Below are 21,609 nucleotides of genomic sequence, written 5' to 3'. Positions count from 1 at the left end.
GCCTGGCGTGCTATGGTCCATGGGGTGACGAAGACTCGGACACGACTAAACGACTCAACAACAACAACAACAAAGGATAAGCAGGACATTCTGTGCTCAAATCAGAAACTGGGATGGCTTCTGTAAATCTGGGACTGTCCCTGGCAAATAGGGGCAATTGGAGGGTCTGCAGGATCCAGATATTTGCTGAATAGAAGGCTCAAATAAGGATTAGCTGCCCCTCCACTAAAAATAAATGCAAAGGGCTGCAGCCCCATCGTAGAGCATCTGCTTTAATTGCAGAAAGACCCAAATTCAACCCCCAGCATCTCCAGGTAGGGTGGGGAGAGACCCCCCCCCCATCTGAAATCCTAAAGAGCTGCTGCCAGTCGGTATAGACCATATTGAGCCAGGTGGACCAATTGTCTGACTTCATATTAAAGAGCTTTCAGTGTTCCTGGCTCTCCTCCACCATTCAGGCCTAGGTGGTCCCCCCTTCTCACAGGTAGTTGTCTTCATTATCATTGTCACCGCTGCCATTGCTGTCATCGCCGTCTTCCTCCTCTTCGTCCTCATCCCTCGCCAGGGCTTCGATGTCGTGGGTGATGTCCGTGATCATGCGGTTGAAGGACTCCGACTCCGAGCGCAAGGACCAGCTGTCGTAGCTGCGCACGGCGGAGGCCGAGGTGTTGCTCATGCTCTTCTTGATGCGCCCGAAGCTGTCAGTCAAGATCCCCCCTTCGCGGATGCCGATGTTCTCCAGGAAGCCCTCGAAGTAGCCGATGTCCTGGTCGGGAATGAAGGGGCGCATCCCTGGGGAGGCAGAACAGACAGGGAAAGATGCGAGGGAGATTGGGCGAAGGCTCCCTGGCCCATCAGGTAACCAGGAGCCCGTCCCTGCCATCCCCCCAAAGGGCAAAACACCACCCAATCTAACTCATCACCACGGAGGTCAGCCTCTTCCCAGCCCCTAGGAAACAAGGTTCATGTTGCATCGCACAACACAGACTTCTAGCATTCTCTCTTTGCTACCTGCCTGTCTCTCTCTCTCTCAATATCTCAAGGACCACAATACTTCAAGGACAGCCTCTTTCCATATGAACCGACCTGGACCCTGAGATCATCTTCTGTGGCCCTCCTTCGTGTATCTCCTCCTCGAGAGGTCCGGAGGGTGGCAACACGAGAACGGGGCCTTCTCTGCAGTGGCTCCCCATCTGTGGAATGCTCTCCCTGGGGAACTTCGCCTGGCGCCTTCATTATACACCTTTAGTCACCAGGCAATCACGTGCCTTTTTAACCAGGCCTTTGGTTGATCTGATTTACATCCTATGCACATTTAAAATGTGGTGGCTTTTTTGTGTGGGGGGATATTGGGCTGTTTTTTTAAATTTTATTATGTATTTTGTGGTTTTATATCTTGATTTTATTCTGTGAACCACCCTGAGACCCCTGGGGAAAGGGCGCTATATAAATTCAATAAATAATGATGATGATGATGATGAGCACAGAAAGTGGCGCTTGAATTCCAGGGCCCGAGAATCTCAGCTTTCGTTTTTTAAAGCGGAGACTATTAGGTCTGCAAAGACAGGCGTGGCAGAGCCTGAGATCCATTAGCCAAAGGTAACTGGGAATGAATGTGGGGAACAGGAAGACTTTGTGCTGCAACATGAGATGGGATTTAGTGGCAAGAGACCATATGCCATGCTGAGCATCCCAGTTTCAACCTCTGACACCTCCAGGTGTTGTTGTTTTTAAGGTGATGCTTCTTCTCAGTTCCCTGGAGAGCTGCTGCCAGTTAGTAGAAAAACCTGGCTGAGGTCATAGCACTGTAGTTTTGGAAGGGACCCCAGGCATCATCTAGTCCAACCCCCTGAAATGCAGGAATCACAGCTAAATGATCAGACAACCTGACCTGACCTCCTCTGTTAATTCCCATGATACCTCCCCCAGTGGCGATTTCCCCATCTCTTTCCTCTTCTGCCCCACCCAAAAGCAGAGATTTTTCATTTACCCAGCAGAAGGAACTTCCGCTTTTCTCCGTAGAGCTGGAGGAGGCCATCACAGTATCCCTCCACCGCCAGACCCATCCGGTACTCTCTCAGCAAGAAGGCAAACTGTTGTATCTCCTGCGGGGTCAGTTTGTTCCTGAGCTGCGGGGGGGAGGCAAAGAGACAGGACACGTTGCAACGAGGAACATTTATCATTTGCAAAGAGGGAACTGTAAAAACAGCCGTCTTGCACCTCTTTCAGACTTCTCCTTTTGGCAGCGGGTGACAAGGATTATAAATGAAATTACTGGTAGGAAAATAAGCCAGGGGAGGGGAGGGGGCTCTTGTGCTTGGATCCTGCTTGCAGTTTTCCCACTGTGGGCCACTGTGAGAACAGGATGCTGAGCTAGACCCACAAGCAGGATTCAAGCACAACATCAGCTCTCCCCTTCCAGCAACTCTATCCTGGATAGGAGCCATCAATAGTCTTCTGCTCCATGGACTTCTCTAATCATATTTCAAAACCACCCCAATTGTGGCCACCACTGCCTCCTGGGGGAGGGAGTTCCACAGAAGTCCTTCCTTTCATCTGTCTCGAATCTTCCAAAATCCATGAGTTCTAGGGTTGCTAGAGAGGGAGAGAAACTTTCTTCTTCTTAACATATAGAACAAGAGAACAAGAAGAACATATGTTTAAAGATCGGAAAATGTTTATTGAATAAACCGTAGGGGAAATAATTGTGTACATCTGAGAATGCTGGCAGCATTAAGATAAATTCAACGGTGTAAATAAGTTTTGATGGATGCAATAATGGAATACTGATTGGTATCGTTTTTGTAAACTATGCAGGGATTTATGATATGTAAAATGAACCATGGAAAGAGAATAAAGGAAGTCATTGATATCTTAAGGATGTAAAATGAGTATTTTAAATTGTAAAACAGAAAATTTAGTAGCACACACACACACACACACACACACACACAGAGAGAGAGTGCTTTTTTCTTTAAAAAATTGTTTTTCTAAAAAAACCTCTCATTTTCGTACTCATATTGAAATACTGCCCCTCAATGAGACCAAACTTAGATTCACAAAATGTTTAGGGGTATGTGTACCCCTGCGTCCTCCCCAAAAGCAGTGTGTGTGTGTGTGTGTGTGTGTGTGTGTGTGTATCTTCTATGTACTTGCTCCATGCCCATGCAATGTTATAAACCAGGCATCCCCAAACTTCGGCCCTCCAGATGTTTTGGACTACAATTCCCGTCTTCCCCAACCACTGGTCCTGTTAGCTAGGGATCATGGGAGTTGTAGGCCAAAACATCTGGAGGGCCGCAGTTTGGGGATGCCTGTTATAAACTTCTATCATGCTGCCTCCGTTTACATCTATAGGTGAAATAGTTTGTTTTGTAGTGATTTTAATTTTTGCAATAATAATGCTAATGGACAGTTCCCAGGAGGAGGTTTCAGGAGCACCACCCAGTGCATAGCTGCCAAGTTTTCCCTTTTCTCGCGAGGAAGCCTATTCAGCATAAGGGAATTTCCCTTAAAAAAAGGGAGAACTTGGCAGCTATGACCCAGTGACTGCAAGGCTCATGGATTCAGGGCACCCAAAGTGCACCCCCCCCAGGCTACCCCCCCACACCCAACTCACTGTGATCATGTAATCCTGCAGCTGCTCCAGGCCGGCATTGCTCTGGTCGCTGCCACTGCAGGCTGTGGCCAGGCTGTGATGGGACTGATGGAAGGAGGGGGACGAAGTGTCGCTGCAACAGGCCTCAAAGGTGTCGTGGGAACCATCGCTGTGCGAGGGAGGGAGTGGATCAGTAACCCTTCCTGTCTCCTTCTCCTCCCCACTCCCCAGTTGCCGAGGGCAGAGGAGGCATTGGACTTCCCCAATCTTGTGCCCTGGGACTACAACTCCCATCAGCCCCTGCAGCCAGCGCAGCCATTGTGGACTACAGCTCCCAGCATTCCCCAGCCGGCGCAGACATTTTGGACTACAGCTCCCAGCATTCCCCAGCCGGCGCAGACATTTTGGACTACAACTCCCAGCAGTCCCCTCAGCCAATATAGTTGTCACGGACTGGTTGGACGCAGAGGAATGGCAGGAGGCACCTGCTGGGGAACCGCCAAGGGAAGAAGGCTCAGAGTCAGGGGACTGGTGGTGGGACAGCGATGAGTGGTCAGAGGGGGGGGGAGAATGGGAGGAAAGAGGTGTTGGAAGCTGAAGAGCTAACAGGGCTTGGTGAGCAGGGAGATTCTGTGGCAGAGAGAAGTCCAGAACCAGAGGCAGAAGCTGAAGCGGGAGGGAGGCCAAGAGACAGAGATGGTTCATGCTGGTGAAGAAGCATGGGTGTCTTTTCTTTCTGCTGTGATGAGCTCCCCTTTGCGCTGGTCTCCCAGAACCAGGAGAGGCATGAAGAGGGCGGAGGAGAAGTTAGCTTCATGCAGGCGCAGTCTCAGATTGCCTGGGGGAAACCCTGGAGAGGAGGGGACTTAGGCAGCTGTGGGGAGGCAGGGAACTTCAGTCTCAGCAACTGCTTCTTGGGGGCAAGATCTGCCGGAGATGAGTTGCTGTGCTCATTAGGCCTGACGCCCCTGTGCAGATCCTGCTTTCACTAATAAAGATTTAACTCTAACTCGCTCAGTGCAATTTGCGGCTGGCTCGCTCCTGTCAACAGACATTTTGGACAACTCCCATCAGCCCCCTCAGCGAGAGGAAAACAACGACCTGACTTTTAGAAGACATCTGAAGGCAGCCCTGTTTAGGGAAGCTTTTAATGTTCAATATTGTATTTTAATATTCTGTTGGAAGCCACCCAGAATTATTATTATTATTATTGTCGTCCAAAATATCTGGAGGGCACCAGCTTGGTGAAATCTGCCTTGGGATCATAGAACAGGAAGTGACCTCAGGCTATACATACACCTAGCAGGGCACATTCTAGCTGTCCAAGGCCTTTGAAGAAAAGTGCTCTTCCCAAATGGTGCCTGCTATCTTATCTGCACTAGTTTTAGAAATGATTTATTAAAGAATCCCATGGCGGATTAAGTGGTTTTTTTTTTTTACCTTTTTAGCAGATGAAAAGGTGCTTAATTGGTTAACATAACGAATTAAATGGCAATTCAAGTCAGCCTTAAGAACCAGGTACTGTTCCGATGTCAACTCCCACCAGCCCCAGTTGGTGCAGCCATTTTGGACTACAACTCCCATCAGCCCCAGCCAAACATCCCACTTGTTATCAGAGGTGGGGGGGGGGCAAGACTCACAAAGAGCTACAGCAGCTGAAATCAGCATCATATCCGTACGTCCCATCCGTCCGACAGCTCTCACCTGGAAGCAGACAACACAAGGGGTGATACGGGGTAGTATAGGAAAACAGGTTTCTGCGCTGCCAGACCTCAGCCCTCCATCTTGTCCTCTTCAAATCTGTGGCCCTGGTGCTCATCACTTTGCAACCACCAAGTGGCCCAGGGGCAGCCCATGCAGTACTTGGCAGATTTTTTGGACTACAAATCCCATTATCCACAGTCAGCCAAGCCCAAGGGTCAGGGATGAGGCAAGTCATAGCCTATGGAAGGCACCCATAAACCAATTTCCACCAGTTTTTTTTTTAAATCACTAACCAAAGGGTGTTTGCAATGCTAAAAAAATGTTTGCTTGCAATGAGATTCAGGAACCAATGGCACTGTTCTACTCATCTGAAGACCCATATCTAGTTTTGGGCACAACAGTTCAGTCACTGCTGGTCACAGCAGACAATACTGGGGTAGTATTGATTCTTCAATGTCAACTTCGTTGAACTGGTGATGTTGTTCGGATGCCTGATGATCGTCTTCCAATGCAACTAGGCTACTCTATTCCAAACTTAAAAATGGAAAGCGTAATGCTGGTGGTCAACAAAAGAGGTTTAAAGACTCTCTCAAGGCAAATCTAAAAAAAATGTAGTATAAACTTCGACAATTGGAAAACACTGACCTGCGAGTGCTCCAATTGGAGGACAGCCTTCACCAAAGGTGCCACTCGAATTCAGGACAAAAGGGAGAAATGTGCTAAGAGGAAGGCACGCTTGGCAAACCCTCACCATGATCAACTTCCGCCTGGAAACCTATGTCCCCACTGTGCATTGGTGTAGGGATATGGGGCGGTGGAGGGGCGCCCCGCCCCGGGTGTCATGCCTAAGGAGGGTGACAAGATTGCCCCCCGGGTGGATTGCTGCCACGCCGATCTGCTCGGGGAGCAATCTTGTCACTCCCGGCGGATTGCCGAGGTTTCGATCCATTTGCGGGGGGGCCTCCTTTCCAGTTGAGGTCAGACATGTCTCCTCTCTGCTCAAATTCTTCATTCCAGCATGCATTTATATTTGTTTGAATAGTTTTAACTGATTTTCCCCCATTGCAACTTTGTAATTTGCTTAGAGATGCTTGCAGTTAAGCGGTATATAAATTGTTCAAATAAATAAATGAACGAGCTGACTCTGTATGTACTCACTCCGGCTAGATAGCCAAGGACGCTTCATGGTGGATGTGTAGTGATAGCCAGCCCGGTCCACACACTCAATGGTTTGGTCCCCGTAGATGATCTGGAAAACCTGGCAGATGAGAGCACACGATTCCTCTGCCATGTCCTGCACCCAAGGGAGAAAGGGCAGTCAGATCCACGTTCCAGAGTTGCTTGATCATTTGTGACCAGTCTAGAGGACGTGGTTTTTAAGGTGGTATATCATACCCTCCAACATTCCTCCAATGAAAATAGGGATGTCCTATTCCATTACAGTATTATTATTGTTATTATTATTATTATCCCGCCCACCTGACTGGGTTGTCCCAGCCACTCTGGGTGACTTCTAACATATAAAAAAACATAATAAAACATTAAACATTCAAAAACGTCCCTACCCAGGGCTGCCTTTTTCTCCTTTTTTTTGTTTTCATATACATGCTCCACCCCCTCTTCTTTTTCTGCTTTTGTTTTGATACAGATCATTTTTTTATCTTGTTGATTCATAAAAAAAAGCTTTTAAAAAGATGAAAGAGAGAGAGAGATTGTCTATTTTGAAGGGAGGACAAGACCGGGCTCCTGGCCACTCACCCTGTTAGCCACAGCCAGGATGATGAGATTGCAGTAGGCTTCAGGGCTGGGCTCCTTGGGGTCCAGGGGGTTGTTCCCGGTGTGCCACCGGCGCTCCCAGCTGCCCCAGGTCTTGCCCCTCTCCCAGCTCCCGCTGTAGGCCTGCCGCCTCCTCTCCCAGCTGCCCCCAGCTTTGCCCGTGGGGCGGCGCTCCCAGCTCCCGCTGTAGGTCTGCCGGCGCTCCCAGCTCCCGAAAGGCCTGCCACCTGCGGGACCCTGCCTCTTCTCCCAGCTGCCCGTGCCCTGCTTCCGCTCCAGGCTCCCCCCTCCGCTGGGCCTGCCCTCCGGCCCGCCCCGGGCCATCTTCCAGTCCAGGCTGCAGATGGTGTGGCGTCGCTCCATCGTGCCCCCCAGCTGCCGGGGCTCTGCTGGTCTCTTCTCAGCTGGCCCTCCGGGGAATTTCTTCTCCTGGGTGCTTCCAGGGTAAACATCCAAGCTACCTCCTGCAGGAACTGGGTCCACTCCCAAGCCTGGAAACAACAACAACAACAATTTATTATTTATACCCCGCCCATCTGGCCGTGTTCCCCCAGCCACTCTGAGCGGCTTCCAACAAAACATTAAAATACAGAAATCCATCAAACATTAAAAGCTTCCCTAAACAGGGCTGCCTTGAGATGCCTTCTAAAGGCCTGGTAATTGTTGTTCCCTTTGACCTCTGGTGGGAGGGCATTCCACAGGGTGGGTGCCACTACCGAGAAGGCCCTCTGCCTGGTTCCCTGTAACTCAGCTTCTTGTAGCGAGGGAACCGCCAGAAGACCCTCGGCGCTGGACCTCAGTGTCCGGGCAGAACGATGGGGGTGGAGATGCTCCTTCAGGTATACCGGACTGAGGCCGTTTAGGGCTTTAAAGGTCAGCACCAACACTTTGAACTGTGCTCGGAAACAACAACAACAACAACAACAACAACAACAACAACAACAACAACAACAACAACTCAAGCTTAACCTGAGCCAGCACTGTGATGTAGCAGCAAAAAAGGCCCGTGCTATTCTAGGCTGCATCAGCAGAAGTACAGTGTCCAAGAAAAGCTCACTAAATGCTGCTGAAACCTCCTCCTCTCAGACTTCTCCTGCTTCTCCCTTTGACCACTCATCTCCCTCCCACCACCAACCCCCTGGCTCTGAATTTTCTTCCCTTGGGGGTTCCTCAGCTGGTGTCTTCCACCTCTCCTCTGCATCCAGCCAGTCCATGACAGCTAGTACAGTGGAACCTTGGTTCTCGATCGTCTACATTGACAAACGTTTCGGAACCCGAATGCCGAAAACCCGGAAGTAAATGCTTCCGTTTCCAAACGCGCCTCGGAAGCTTCTGCTGCGTGTTTTTCAGTTTTCTCAATTGAATTTGCCAACAGCCCTTTGTGCCTCAGTTTTTCAACATTTCAGATGTCAAACGGTCTTCCGGAATGGATTAAGTTCGAAAACCGAGGTTCCATTGTAGCAGCAGCAGCTGCTTGCAGAGAACTTCTTGGGATCTCCCTTTGGGACCAGAGCGAGGAAAGTTTACTGAACCGCAGTAAAACTTTGAAGGACTTTATTGCAGTGGAGACACATCATTTGTACGCAAGGTCCAGATCAGGGAACAACTCTAACACAGACTCCCTCGGAAGGTGGTGGACTCTCTTTCCTTTGGAAGTTTTTAAGCAGAGGGATTCTTTAGTTTTGACTCCTGCATTGCAGGGGGGTTGAACTAGATGACCCTCTGGGTCCCTTCTGCCTCTGCAATTTTCAGATTTTATGCACAACAAGCGGTGGTGCTTAGGGAACTCCAGTGGAGAAGAGGCTGTATTTGCTTATCTCTAACCTTTCAGGATAATAGTGAATGGTTTTTTCTTGGTCTAACCTCAGAACAACCTGGTGAAGCAGGTTAGGCTGAAAGATAAAGGTAAAGGGGCCCCTGACCATCAGGTCCAGTCGTGTCCGACTCTGGGGTTGCGGTGCTCATCTCGCTCTATAGGCCGAGGGAGCCGGCGTTTGTCTGCAGACAGCTTCCGGGTCATGTGGCCAGCATGACAAAGCTGCTTCTGGCGAACCAGAGCAGCGCACGGAAACGCCGTTCACCTTCCCGCCAGAGCGGTACCTATTTATCTACTTGCACTGTGATGCGCTTTCGAACTGCTAGGTGGGCAGGAGCTGGGACCAAGCAACGGGAGCTCACCCCGTCACAGGGATTCGAACCGCCGACCTTCTGATCAGCAAGCCCTAGACTCTGTAGTTTAACCCACAGTGCCACCTGGGACCCAGGCTGAGAGATAGTAATTCTCATTTGCTTTCAAGTTGGCAAGAGAGGGCACACTTGTAACTGTTGCAAAACAAGACTGCGTTTTGGCAATGGAAGACGCATGCCGCTATAAGTAACCGGGTGAACAAATCTTGCGCATTCACACATTACAGCCAAGGAGAGCCGCTTATCCTGGCTGAACACCTGAGCTCAGGAGAAATGTTTTGACTTGTTCTTGGTACTTCTTTGTATCAATTCCATAAAAATCCCAGTAAAAATTATTGCAAGAGAAAAGGGAAAAGATATTGCGTGTACCAACTGAGCCAGCACATGCAGAAACACACATTCTGCCCTGAGGCCCATGGCTTGGAAGTGGCCTGGTCCATTTTCAACCAGGTGAGAATTCTCTAGTCGGGAATCCCCCAGGTTACCTGAACCGACCCACACCTGTTTTGAGCACCAGGAGGTGCAGGGCATCGTCCCGCAGGTAGGAAGCAGCTGCAATTTCATGGGTGGGGATCCTCAGGATCAGCTCCTCATTGTCCCTCCAGGTAAGAAGCAGGCAGCGGGCCGAAAGGCTCAAGATGCTATCCTGCTCCGGGGTTGTCTTCAGAGGAAGCTCCTTCAATTGCTGCAGGAAAGGTGGAGCAAAAAGGGGGGTAGGAGCCCATTAAATGGTGCCCAGTTTCGCGTCCCTGGGAAGGACTCAGCTGTAGTCCTCCAGGCCAGATGCTCTGGACCACAACTCACATCAGCCTCTGGAGGACTCCAAGTTGGGGGAAACTGGACTATGAGGCCATCCCATCAATGCAGAAAAGCACGGGTAGGCATTGCAGGGGGTTGGACTAGATGAGCCTCGGGGTCCCTTCCAACTCTACAATTCTATGATTCTTTTACTCTCGGGGTTCCTCCCAACTCCACACTTCTATGAAATTGGCTCAGATAACTCAGGCAAGTCAGCCAAGCCACACACCACAGGGAAAGGCAGAATAGTCTCTGAGCCTAAAAATACATGCTTCACTGCTGCAAGATATGCCGATGATTGCCACCACCAAAGAGGTAGCTTCAGAAAGGGAGTAGAAGGACTGGTCCAATATGTTTTGCCAGCTGGGGTGGAGCACCTGGGATATATAGCATCCCAGGCCGGCTAAGTTATTTTGGCAGCCGAGACATGAGGACATAACTTCTTCATCCTAGTGGTTCTTTCTAGAGGCACCTGTCACAAGTCTCTGCAGGACCTCTGCATCCCTTTGCGTCCTCCCAAGCGGGCAGCTTCCGTTCCAAGCATATGACTGTTAATTGAACAACACCAAAGTGCATTGAAGTACATTGGAAGGTTACCCTTGCAGTGTCCAGTAGCTGCAGCAGCTCGTCACGGCTGGAGGGGTTCAAGGAAGTCGTTACCCAAGTCAGGTGACCTAAAAACTGGAGATAAAGAGATAAGAAGCCACGATAAAGTGGAAGAAAACTAAGGCAGGAATCTCCTAAGCGATGGTTCCATGCTGAAAGCAGAGGGGTCTACCTGGATGGATCTGTGGTGAGGAGGACAGATTGCGCAGATCCAGAACACACTTTGCGTCATTTTGGGATGATTTCGTAATTTAGGCTGTCAAATAGTTTGGAAGTTTTAATTGCATAGGAACACACAAAAAGCATGAGTTCCATAGCTGCCAAGTTTTCCCTTTTCTCGCGAGGAAGCCTATTCAGCATAATGGAAAATCCCTTAAAAAAGGGATAACTTGGCAGCTATGATGAGTTCTCACAAATGCAGAAGCAAGGGAAAAACCCTCCGCTCGAAATCCACACCGGCATAAAATATGTCACATGGCCCTCAGTTGCTGCATTGACACCAGCAAGTTTCGCACTCAGCCCCCTTGGGCACCCTCACCTTCACTTCCTTTTCCACGTAGTCGTGCAGGAGGATCTGAGGGTCGATGAGATAGTCGGGAGGGTAGAGTGGGACAGAGTGCAGGGGGCGGCGGCAGAGGCTGCTCTTGAGGGCCTGCCTTCGGGCTGCCTTTGGGAAGACCAGCCTCTTGATGGGTGACACGAAGCCCTGTTGGGGAAGCAGGCAGAAGGGGAGGCCCCATTGGTAAAGTTACAACAGGAGGGTGATGGAGAACGGGCTGCGGGTGGCCCAGATGCTGGAGATGCCCTCGTTGCAAACATGAGTCAACAGTGCAATGCAGCAGCAAAATAAGCCAATGCAATCCCAGGCGGCATAAACAGAAGTCTAGTGCCTAGTCCAGGATTCCCCAAACTTTGGTCTCCTGCTGTTGTTTGACTACAACTCCCATCATCCCTAGCTAGCAGGACCAGTGGTCAGGGGTGATGGGAACTGTAGTCCCCAAGCAGTTGGAGACCCAAGTTTGGGAAACCCTGGTCTAGATCAAGCTGGAAGGTGTGCAGAGGAGGGCGACTGAGATGATCAAGGGTCTGGAAACCAAGCCTGATGAGGAACGGTTGAAGGAGCTGGGTATGGTTAGCCGGGAGAAGAGGAGACATAGCCATCTTCAAATATTTGAAGGGGAATCACATGGAAAATAGTGCAAGCTTGTTTTCTGCTGCTGCAGAAGGTAAGGCTTGAATCAATGGATTCAAATGACAAGAAAGGAGATTCCGACTAAACATTAAGAATAACTTTCTGACACTAGGAGCTGTTTGACCGTGGACTGTGGAGCGGATTCCCTCAGAAGGTGGTGGAGATTTTCAAGCAGAGGTTGGATGGCCATCTGTCACAGATGCTTTAGCTGAAATTCCTGCATTGCAGGGGGTTGGGCTAGAATAGATAACCTTTGGGAGTCCCTTCCAACCCTACAATTCTATGATTCCGTGATGAATGCAGATGGCTCCGAGCGCTCTCTCTGCCAGAAGGCCAAATTAAGTTCTGTATCAAGGAAATAAAAAGCCTGCAGCCTAATTGAAAGCAATTTGCATATCATTGCTATTTTGCATTATTTATCTTTGCTCCTGCTACAGCAATCAATAGGAAGGAAGAGGAAATGACACCGGGCAAGGAAGCCCAGCCTCTGTCACCCCAAACAGACCCTCCTCTCACATTCCCAGAAAGCAACTAGGTAGCCCCTTCCTCTCTCCAGAGGTTTTGCCTCAGTTTCCAGCTAATCTCGTCCAGTTACACACATTAAGGGCTCATCCATATTTACCTTTCGCCCCATGCTTTCCAGGCAACAATCACACAGTAATAGAATTTATCTATATCTATAAACTATTGAAAGATACAGATCATCATAAAAAACATCTCAGCACCAGCCCTTTCCTTAAAAAGAGTCCGTGGTTTCCTCAGGTGGGCAGTAGCGACTCCTGGGGGGCAGTGGGGGATGCTAAGAGGCAGGGGGCACTAGAAGTCAATGACTATCAGACTTCGAAATCATCATATTAAATTGAATTCGATTGTTTTAATTGGATTTTGTGCAATTATTTGTCACTGCTTTGAATTTTATTGTGTTACTGTATTATCTTCCTTAGCGGGACATGCAAAGCACTCTTCCAGGTGATGCTTTCTATAGGGTAGAGGGCACAGGGGTCCCACAGCATTTTGGAGCCAAGGGGGAGGCAGCTCAAAAAAGTTTGGGAACCACTGCATTAAGAACAGTCATCACAAACAAATCGCAATGCACGTTCATTAACCGGCCGGTGTTACCCAATCTCCCTGCAAACAAATCAGGATGAATTCTCCATTGACAGGTCACCTGGCCACAAAGTGAGGTGGATGGATCCTTCAGGTGTGGGGGTTTGGAGATATGACACACACGCCTGGAGAAATTTTCCTGTGCAAAAATCTCACTGACGTGGGATCTTTTGCAGCTCCCGTTCATTTCTGTGGGGCTTCAACTGGACAACCTTATGACGGATCAGGAGGCCTCTAGACAGTTAGAGAGAAGGCAGGGGGACATTTGGATCACCTGCCTCAGGCACCCAAAAACTGCCTTCGCTTTGCCCCAAGCAAATCAATTTAACACGCTGGTCTTGGGATCGGCTGCTGCTGTTTTTCCGGCCAGGAGCCCAGGCTGCCAGCTGGGCTTCGCCTTGGGCAGCTGGAGGGGAAGTGTATCCCCAGAGGCTTCGGATGGTGCTGGATCCATGACAGGGCGAGGAAAGGCCACCCAGGCCCATCTGCTCAGGATATGGGCAGGGCGGGGGAGAAGACATCGTTGCCCCCCGCTCCTCAATTCCCAAAGAACTGCAAGCACATTTGCTTCCCTTGAAAAGATTTTGCAAGGCTCGAGATGAGCCTGGGCTGCGTCCTGGGACTTGCTGGGCCAGTTTAATGCCTGTTTGCCTCAGTCTTGGGGGAGTTCCTCTGATCATGTGCAGAGTACATCCCCCCCCAATCCCAGGGCTCCTCCACCTTGAAGGCATCTCAGCTGTGGTGAGTGACAAAATGAGACTGTCAGTGCCAGGTAAGGAAGAGCCAAGAACAGCTTTCAGGTGATTCTGAAGCAGTCTGTGGCTGAATCCCAGTTCATAGAATTACCTGCACAAACACTATGCAATAGAACGAAAGAACATAACCCCCATGTCTCTCTCTCTCTCTCTCTCTCTCTCTCTCTCTCTCTCTCTCTCTCTCTCTCTCTCTCTCTCTCTCTCTTTCTCTCTTTCTCTCTTTCTCTCTTTCTCTTTCCTTTCAACCCCATGTAAACACAACTAAAGACTCCCTCACAGATGCTCCCCCCCCCAACCTCTGTTTAAAAACCTCCAGTGAAGGAGAGCCCAAGACCGTCTGTTCCACTGCTGAACAGTTCTTTCCATCAGAAAGATCTTCCTAAGGTTTGATCGGAATCTCCTTTCTTGTAACTTCGGGTGCCTCCCTCTGGATGAGGAGAAAGCTAGTTTGCTCCATCTTCCGTGTGACGGCCCTTCAGATACTTAAAGATGGTTCTCCTGTCTCCTCCCATCCTCCTCTTTTCCAGGCTAAACATACCCAACTCCCTCAACCGTTCCTCATCAGGCTTGGTTTCCAGACCCTTGATCATCTTGGTCACCCTCTTCTGCACAGCTTCCAGCTTGTGAATATCCCTCTTAAATTGTGGTGCCCAGAAGTGGACACAGGACTCCAGGTGTGGTCTAACCAAGGAAAAATAGAGTAGGACTATTCCTTCCCAAGGTCAGGCTGGGAATATAGGCTATCTGAAGCCCTGAAAACTTGCTGCCAGCCAGTGTGAGCAGTACCAAGAGAGATGACCCAGTGATCTGATTCAGTCCAAGGCAGCTTCCTACATTCTGATGTGTAGCAGTTTGTTTCTAAAATGTGAAAGTGCTGGGCACCCATCCCAGCATCAGAGCCCTGCCACCTAACCCAAGATGGATTAAAGTTACAGGTAATTACTCGGTTTGCTCTGATGCATTGCACTTATTTTTTGCAAACCCTGGCACTCAACTTGCAGGATGAAATTCTGGGGCCAGCTCAATCAAAGCTCTGGGAGAAGCCGGATAGCAGCATGGGGCTGGGGCTGGGCAGAAAACAGTGATGGAAACGGTTCTAAAATAGATTCCGTGGCACATGGCTGTCTCCTTTCACTGCGTGCCGACAGTAGTGGCATCTTTCTTTGCTGGCTCCTCCTCCTCCTTTCTAAGGGCCGTATCCTTTTTGTGGCTTAGGGGAAAGGCTGTGTGGCGTTCGCATAGGGCAGTCGGGGTTCCCCGAATCCTTTACACAGCCCATGCCAGCCTGGTGCCTGCCAGATGTTTCGGACTACAACACATGGGAGTTTTAGTCTGAAACACCTGGACTATACACTTTGCTGCCGCACGCTCCCTTAAAAGATCCAAGGATCTGTTTTGCACCCGGGGCCACAACTCAGCCTGCCACATCAGGTCAGGTTGGAGAGCTGGAAACTGATGTGTTGTCCCTCCCACCCCACAAAGCACCCAACACCCACTTACAGAAAAGCACCCCCATACGGCATTTGCCCCCCTCCGCCCCGCACTCACCTTCTTGCCTTTCTTTGCTTCATGCTCCATGCCTCGTCCTCGCTCTGCTCCTGCCCCAGGAAGGCGGCTTTTCCTTTACGCCAGCCATCCTTTGTTTCCTCCATCCTGTTTCGGAAACTCCACCAAACGAGCGGCCCTGATGTCAAATTGCCAAGTTCCTGCCCCTCCTGGGGATTGATAACCAGATGGAGCTGCTGTGGAACAGCAAGGGGGCTCGGAGGGGCTCTTGGATGTCGGAGAATGATCCAAGTGTAGAATGGAGAGGTCCCCCCCAAAAGCTCATCCAGTCCAACCCTCAGCAATGCAGGAATCACAACTAAAGAATCCTTGCTCGGTTGCCAACCAACCTCTGTTCAAAAACCTCTGTGCAGGGGGCTGGGTGGAATAACAAGGCAGCGTGAAGTTTCTAGGTTCATCCACAATTCCTCTTGCCCTGCCACTTTCCCCCAGGGTAAACCCACTGTTTACTGCTGAATCACAGCAAATGCCAACTAGTAGGTTTTATCCGGATTGACATTTGCTCTGATTTAGTGCTAAAGAATAGGGACTCAGGTGGCGCTGTGGTTAAACCACTGAGCCTAGGGCTTGCTGATCAGAAGGTCGGCGGTTCGAATCCCTGTGACGGGGTGAGCTCCCGTTGCTTGGTCCCAGCTCCTGCCAACCTAGCTGTTCGAAAGCACGTCAAAATGCAAGTAGATAAATAGGAACCGCTACAGCGGGAAGGTAAACGGTGTTTCCATGCGCTGCTCTGGTTTGCCAGAAGCGGCTTTGTCATGCTGGCCACATGACCTGGAAGCTATACGCCAGCTCCCTCGGCCAATAATGCGAGATGAGCGCGCAACCCCAGAGTCGGTCACGACTGGACCTAATGGTCACAGGGTCCCTTTACCCTTTACCTTTAGTGCTAAAGAATGGGCTTTCTGGGAGAAAGCAAAACTGCTTGGACCTGTGGTTTCTAGGTATGGGATGGGTGGAAGTGAGGACAAGCCTGGAAACAAGAAAGACAAGTGTTTTCCAGTGGGAACAGAACACCGGTCAAGTCATAGAACTTTAGAGATGGAAAGGGTTCTGAGGGTCATCTAGTCTAACCCTCCTGCAATACAAAGGTCAGGAAGAATGGAATCTCCTGGGTGTGGGACGTACATGGAAATCATCTCTGCCGGCTGAGGCTGATGGGTACTGTAGTCCAGAACAGCTCGAGGGCACCAGGATTTCATTCAGGGACTTCTTTGAGGCAGAATGCGAGAAGGCACCGAGCCCTCGCCTCCACCCTACAACAACAGATGATTTTGTTTTTCTCTGCCGTGGGGAGAAGTGTTGGAAGTCGGCACCTCCTCTCCCCTCCTGCAACAGATAGGCGCTGTCCCTTTGTCCAGAAATGGCAACAGCTCTGAACGCAGCTGGTAACTTAGCTGTCTCTCTCTCTTTTTAATTGCTTGAAATGGCAGGAAGCCTGGACATGAGAAGCGGCAGAGAGCCAGCCAAGAGCCGGTCAGATGACAAGCGTAATCATGGCTAGTAGCCACCAAGAGACCTCTCCTGTGTTGCAGGCATCTGATCTTTGCATTAATCTGGAATAAAGGCCTGCGACCTTGCAAATGACCCCTAAGAAGGAAGACCATAAAAACAGCCCTGTCGGCTCCGGCTGAAGCCATACCATGCATTTAAAGTACCATGATACCACATTGAACAGCCGCGGCTACTAGGGTTGCCAGGCTCAATAGAGGACAGGACTTCTGTGCCTTTCATTGCCCTGCTCTCTTTTGAGTCCGGAAACCTTGAAGAGAAACCAGCAGACCCTTTGTTTAATTTCCAAGCAATGGGTCTGCTGGTTCCTCTTTAAGGTTTCCAGACTCAAAAGAGAGCAGGGCAATTAAAGGCACAGAAGTCCTGTCCACTATTGAGTCTGGCAACCCTAGCGGCTACCCCAAAGAATTCTGGGAGCTGTAGTTTGTTAAAGGTGCTAAAGAGTAACTACGGTCCCTCCTGGGTGCTACCATTCCCAGAATGGTTTAACAATCAAGCCCTCTTCGCAGGGAATTCTGGTGTTATAAGAATTTTGAGGTCATATATATATATATAATAATTGTTCATAAAACATGTACATGAATGTACAGAAACATGTCTGAAGCAGCACAGGAAAACAGGCCTGACTGACACCATTTTGACTCTCTCTGACCAGGTGTTCCTCTGCAAGGAAGAAGGGGGGTGGGGGGAACCTTCTCATTGTCTCAGGAATTAAAGTGATAATCCCTGGCATCCTGATACCTGACTGCCAGACAAAAGGGTGTGATTAACTTGGCTGGGAAACAGGGAAATGTAAATATCTCTCAATTTTGTTGATTAGGTTCTGGGGGCAGGGGGCAGGGTCCAGGGTGCTCAGATTACTGCCACCAGACCTCCCCTTTCATGATGTACCTATGATGAATCTAGGGAGGGGGGGTCTTGGGCTACACCCCTTCTGTGACATATGGATGATGCTTCTGGGGGGTGGGCTGAAACCAATTTCAAATCTCTTTTTAAGGGCAAGACATCTTTGTTTGGGGTTCCTTCCTTGTTCTCCTGTGTGAGAGGAAGGACCCTGTTGCAACAGCAAAAATAAAAGTGCCTTGCTTCGCACGTCCTGGTTTGGTCTCTGTTATTTGGTGGGCAGGAGACGCTTAAACTTTGTCTGCTTGCCAGGATACCTGGACTCTTCCTGGGTCAAGGATCCACTTAATTCTAGGGCCGTGTAGCTCTGCAAAATTTTTACAACAGTTTGGCGACCACTTCGGGGACCCAGTTTTGCCTTGAGCTCCGGGTTCACTGAGGAAGGGGAGCCCAGCGCGCCCTTGCCTCTTTTGCAGGGGGGTAAACCAACCTCAGGACCCGAGGCACTTGGTAGTAATTGAGAGTCCAAGCGGGACCCCCAGGACGAAGCAACGTTTAAAGGGACAAGGCTGTTTTTTTTTAGGAACCAGTTGGAAGCTGGAGACAACGGGATTCGACTGAAAGGATCGGTCGTGAGTATTAAAAGGGGACACCTTGGGTGAGCTAAGAACCACAGCAACTAAAAATCTATTTCTCCACTTGGACTATCCTTTTCTACTCTCCTCTTTGGACCTTAGTTGCAGCAAGGCTGCCAGGCACAGTTACAGAGTAGAACTGAGGTCCCGGGCAACAGTCTTTACGTTAAACGCAGAGCTTAGAAAGACTGTCCCAGCTCCCTTCTGCCAAACTGAGCAGAAGTCTGAGCAAACTGTCGCTTTTCTACCAATCTGGGAATCTGGCTATCCCAGCTCTGTTTCCTATTCCTCTGCTCTTAATCTTCGGGTGAAGACGCCCCCCTGCCACGGCGACCCTTGTTGGGTAGGACCCGTGACCAGGGAATGCAAGTGCGCCTGTTCCTTTCTACTCTGTATTCCTCAGTTCCGACCTGACATTGCGTAGGCAAGCGTTCAGTAGGACCTGAGTCTAGTGTGTAAGAGGCAGGGAAGTTGCTGTGGAACCCTCAGGCAATTGATGACCAGTGGGAGGGTTCCAATAGGGTTTTAGCTGCACCAGGCCGCCTAGTAGTTAGTGCACGCGAACGGCAGGCAGGAACACCACTAGGACGTGGGGGTGAGTCATAGACTCGGGAAGTTAAGAGTGTCCAGGAACAGGGTCGGGGACCCAGAACTGCAGTATAAAAAGACAGAAGTAAAATGGGTGCAACCCACTCTAAGGAATTCCTTTCCCAGACTCCCAACCGAGGCAAAGCACAACTGAGGCTTTGCTCCGGTAAGGACTTTGAGGATGAAAGTCCACTCCAATTCGTTCTCTTAAATTGGCATGAAATCCCCGGGGCGGACAAGCTTGAAGGGAACCAATTGCAAAAACTTTGTAAGAAAAAAACATAGGGTCCGATTTACTATGGACCACCCAGATGAGGGGAAATGGCTACCAGGAGGTTCCTTTAACATACAGTGAATCTCCGCTTTAAAATTAACCCTGGTGAACTCTGAATGGGAAAAGTTTTGTGAGGAATCCTGCAAAGTATGTTATGGTATAAAATTATATATGTTTGCATGTTACATGTTGTCTGTGTTGTCTGTTACGTGTATGTGCGTCTGTTCCTTGTGTCTGCTATAGATAGTTGTTTCCTTTAAAGTAAATGAGAGATATAATCCAGGTTTAGGAAATTAGGGGTTTGTGTTTAAAATTTGGCCATGACACCCACAGACTGCCTTTTTTAAAGCATGCATAGTTTAAAATAATATAAAAATTAAGGCAAGCTTGCTTAAATAATCTTATGTAAGGGCTTGATCAACCCAAAAACATGGCAAATATTTAAAAGAGTGGAGGTAGTGTGTAAAGGTTTGTTTTAAAGAGGCTGTAGAAGGCCATTGTTTCCTCTCCAAAAGTAAAAAGAGGGGGCAGGATGAAGGAAAATAACGAGCTGTAAGTTTAAAAATGCTTGCTCAATGCTTTGAAAATATTTTAAACTTGAAAATGTTCATAAACTCCAGCTATAAGTGGATAAGAGATGTACTCAAGGTTTAGAATGTTATGGGGTGTGTTTAAATTGGCTACAACATCCATAGACTGCCTTCTTAAGTGTGCATAGTTAAAACTGCCAACTTGTTTAAATTTCTAGTATAGAAACAATGTTGAACCGATCAATCTTAAACATTATAAATATGAGAATGAGGTGTGCAAATGTTTGTTATTGAGAGAGGCTCCAAAGGGGAGTCTTTCTCCAAGTGACTAGATGAATATTGACTAAAGGAAAATTGAACAGCTATTCCAATAAAGGTGATTTGTTTGTCAAAGGTAGAGCTTCCATAGCCAGGAATTGTCTATCTGAGTCTAGTTTTAACTTCAATTGTGTTGGACAGAAGGGTTATTGTTGGGCTCCTAATATCAGTCTCTTAAGAAAAAAACAACTCATCTGCTCAAGGGTTCTGTATAAAGTTGGTATTTTCATTCAAATCTTGTGAATCCTGTATCTTAGAGGGTTAGACTAAATGACCTCAGGGTCCCTTCTAACCCCCATTTTAGAGCTATGTGAAAGGCAATGTGTCTGATGTGGTGATGGGTTGAAATTCAGCCCAGCTCTGCTTTCTGGCAAGGAAAGATTATTGGTTTTCAGAGTTGGAACAAGAGTGTAATTGTTTTTTTTATGGAGTGATTATATAAGTTTTTATCACGTTGTCTATTAAGGTTTAAAGTTTAAGCACATATGAAAGTCTTGAACATTTCCCAATCTTTATCCAATCTTAAGGTTTGCTAAAGGCTTCTATATAACGTTGGTACTTTTAATCTTCCCCTTCCTTATTTTTCCCTTAGTACACACATGTGCTTCCGTGATAGGGCATAGCCTGTGTTTCCTTCCCAGTCAGGCGTCTGTACTCAAATGTATGTGTATCCTAAGGGCAGTGATAGTGTTGAGATCCCCATATTTCAGAAGGGGGGGACTAGATTACTCAAGATCCCTTCCAACCCTTTCCAAACTTAGAAAAAGGAGGGAGAGAAAATGTGTTTGTAAGCACTGAAAAGTGAGTTTAAACCCTGGTGGTATAGTGAAATGGCCTGAATTCAGTCAAGCATTACTCTTTGGTGGAGAAGGATGGAAAGATAGATTTTTAAAGTTTGGCATGAAGAGTTTGAGGTGCCATTCAGAAAGAGGTAGAGATGGTATATCATGCATTGAAAATGAATGTCTGGTGTTATTTTTTCCACCATATTGTCAGCTATTTTTTTTAACTGCAAAACTCCAGCCAACAGTTCAAGTAAATAAAGGGCCAGAAAATTTTGTCTGGAATTGGTAAGGCTGAAAATCAATGAGAATGCAAAGGATTTTATGAATTCTGGCTCTATGGCCATATTACCCATAGATAAAGGGGCAGAGAATTTAGTCTGCCATGGCTGTAATAAATTAATTAAAAACAAACAAACAAACGAAAACATTTGCAATTACGAATTCACCCCGAACCCTGTAGATAAAGGGGGCAAATCAAGATTTATTTTGCCTGGGGTATGAGGTGTTTATTTGGTGACTTCATTAGGACTTTAATCTGACCCAACTTTTATTGCAGCTTCCAAGTTAGTTTAAGGTTTATAAGCCTGCTTCTTAAGCAGCAAGAAACAAGAAACAATGTATCAAATTGTATTAGGACTCCAAACAAGGAAAAAGAATTTAAACTGGCTCTGAAAAAAAAAACACTGCTATGTTTCTATCTTTTGTTTGAAATCTAACCCTACTTTAAAATCTACTCTTTCCCCTTCCCTTCCTTTATTCAGATGGTAATGTTGTCAAGAGGTACAGCACTTTAAAAAAAAAAAAAAAGGTATAATAGACTGCCGAATCATGAACTCTG

The 21,609-nt window shown here is 48.4% G+C and overlaps 1 protein-coding gene across 1 annotated transcript; it reads right to left on the bottom strand.

Moving 5' to 3' along the window:
• Positions 1–256: 256 nt before the first annotated feature.
• On the bottom strand, positions 257–15,411 carry CCM2L (CCM2 like scaffold protein). Its single transcript, XM_060277387.2, has 10 exons — positions 15,272–15,411; positions 11,208–11,375; positions 10,661–10,744; positions 9,767–9,950; positions 7,061–7,569; positions 6,461–6,596; positions 5,239–5,302; positions 3,620–3,767; positions 1,991–2,129; positions 257–792 (listed from the first exon to the last, which is right to left on the bottom strand). The coding sequence occupies exons 1-10, from the start codon at positions 15,299–15,301 to the stop codon at positions 479–481; spliced, it is 1,776 nt and encodes a 591-aa protein (XP_060133370.2). The 5' UTR covers positions 15,302–15,411; the 3' UTR covers positions 257–478.
• Between the last annotated feature and the right edge of the window lie 6,198 nt (positions 15,412–21,609).

Source organism: Zootoca vivipara, chromosome 7, assembly GCF_965207765.1.
Source record: "Zootoca vivipara chromosome 7, rZooViv2.hap1.1, whole genome shotgun sequence".
Lineage (NCBI taxonomy): Eukaryota > Metazoa > Chordata > Lepidosauria > Squamata > Lacertidae > Zootoca > Zootoca vivipara.
The sequence above is the reverse complement of the archived record's forward strand: the minus strand, read 5'-3'. Positions and strand labels throughout refer to the sequence as shown.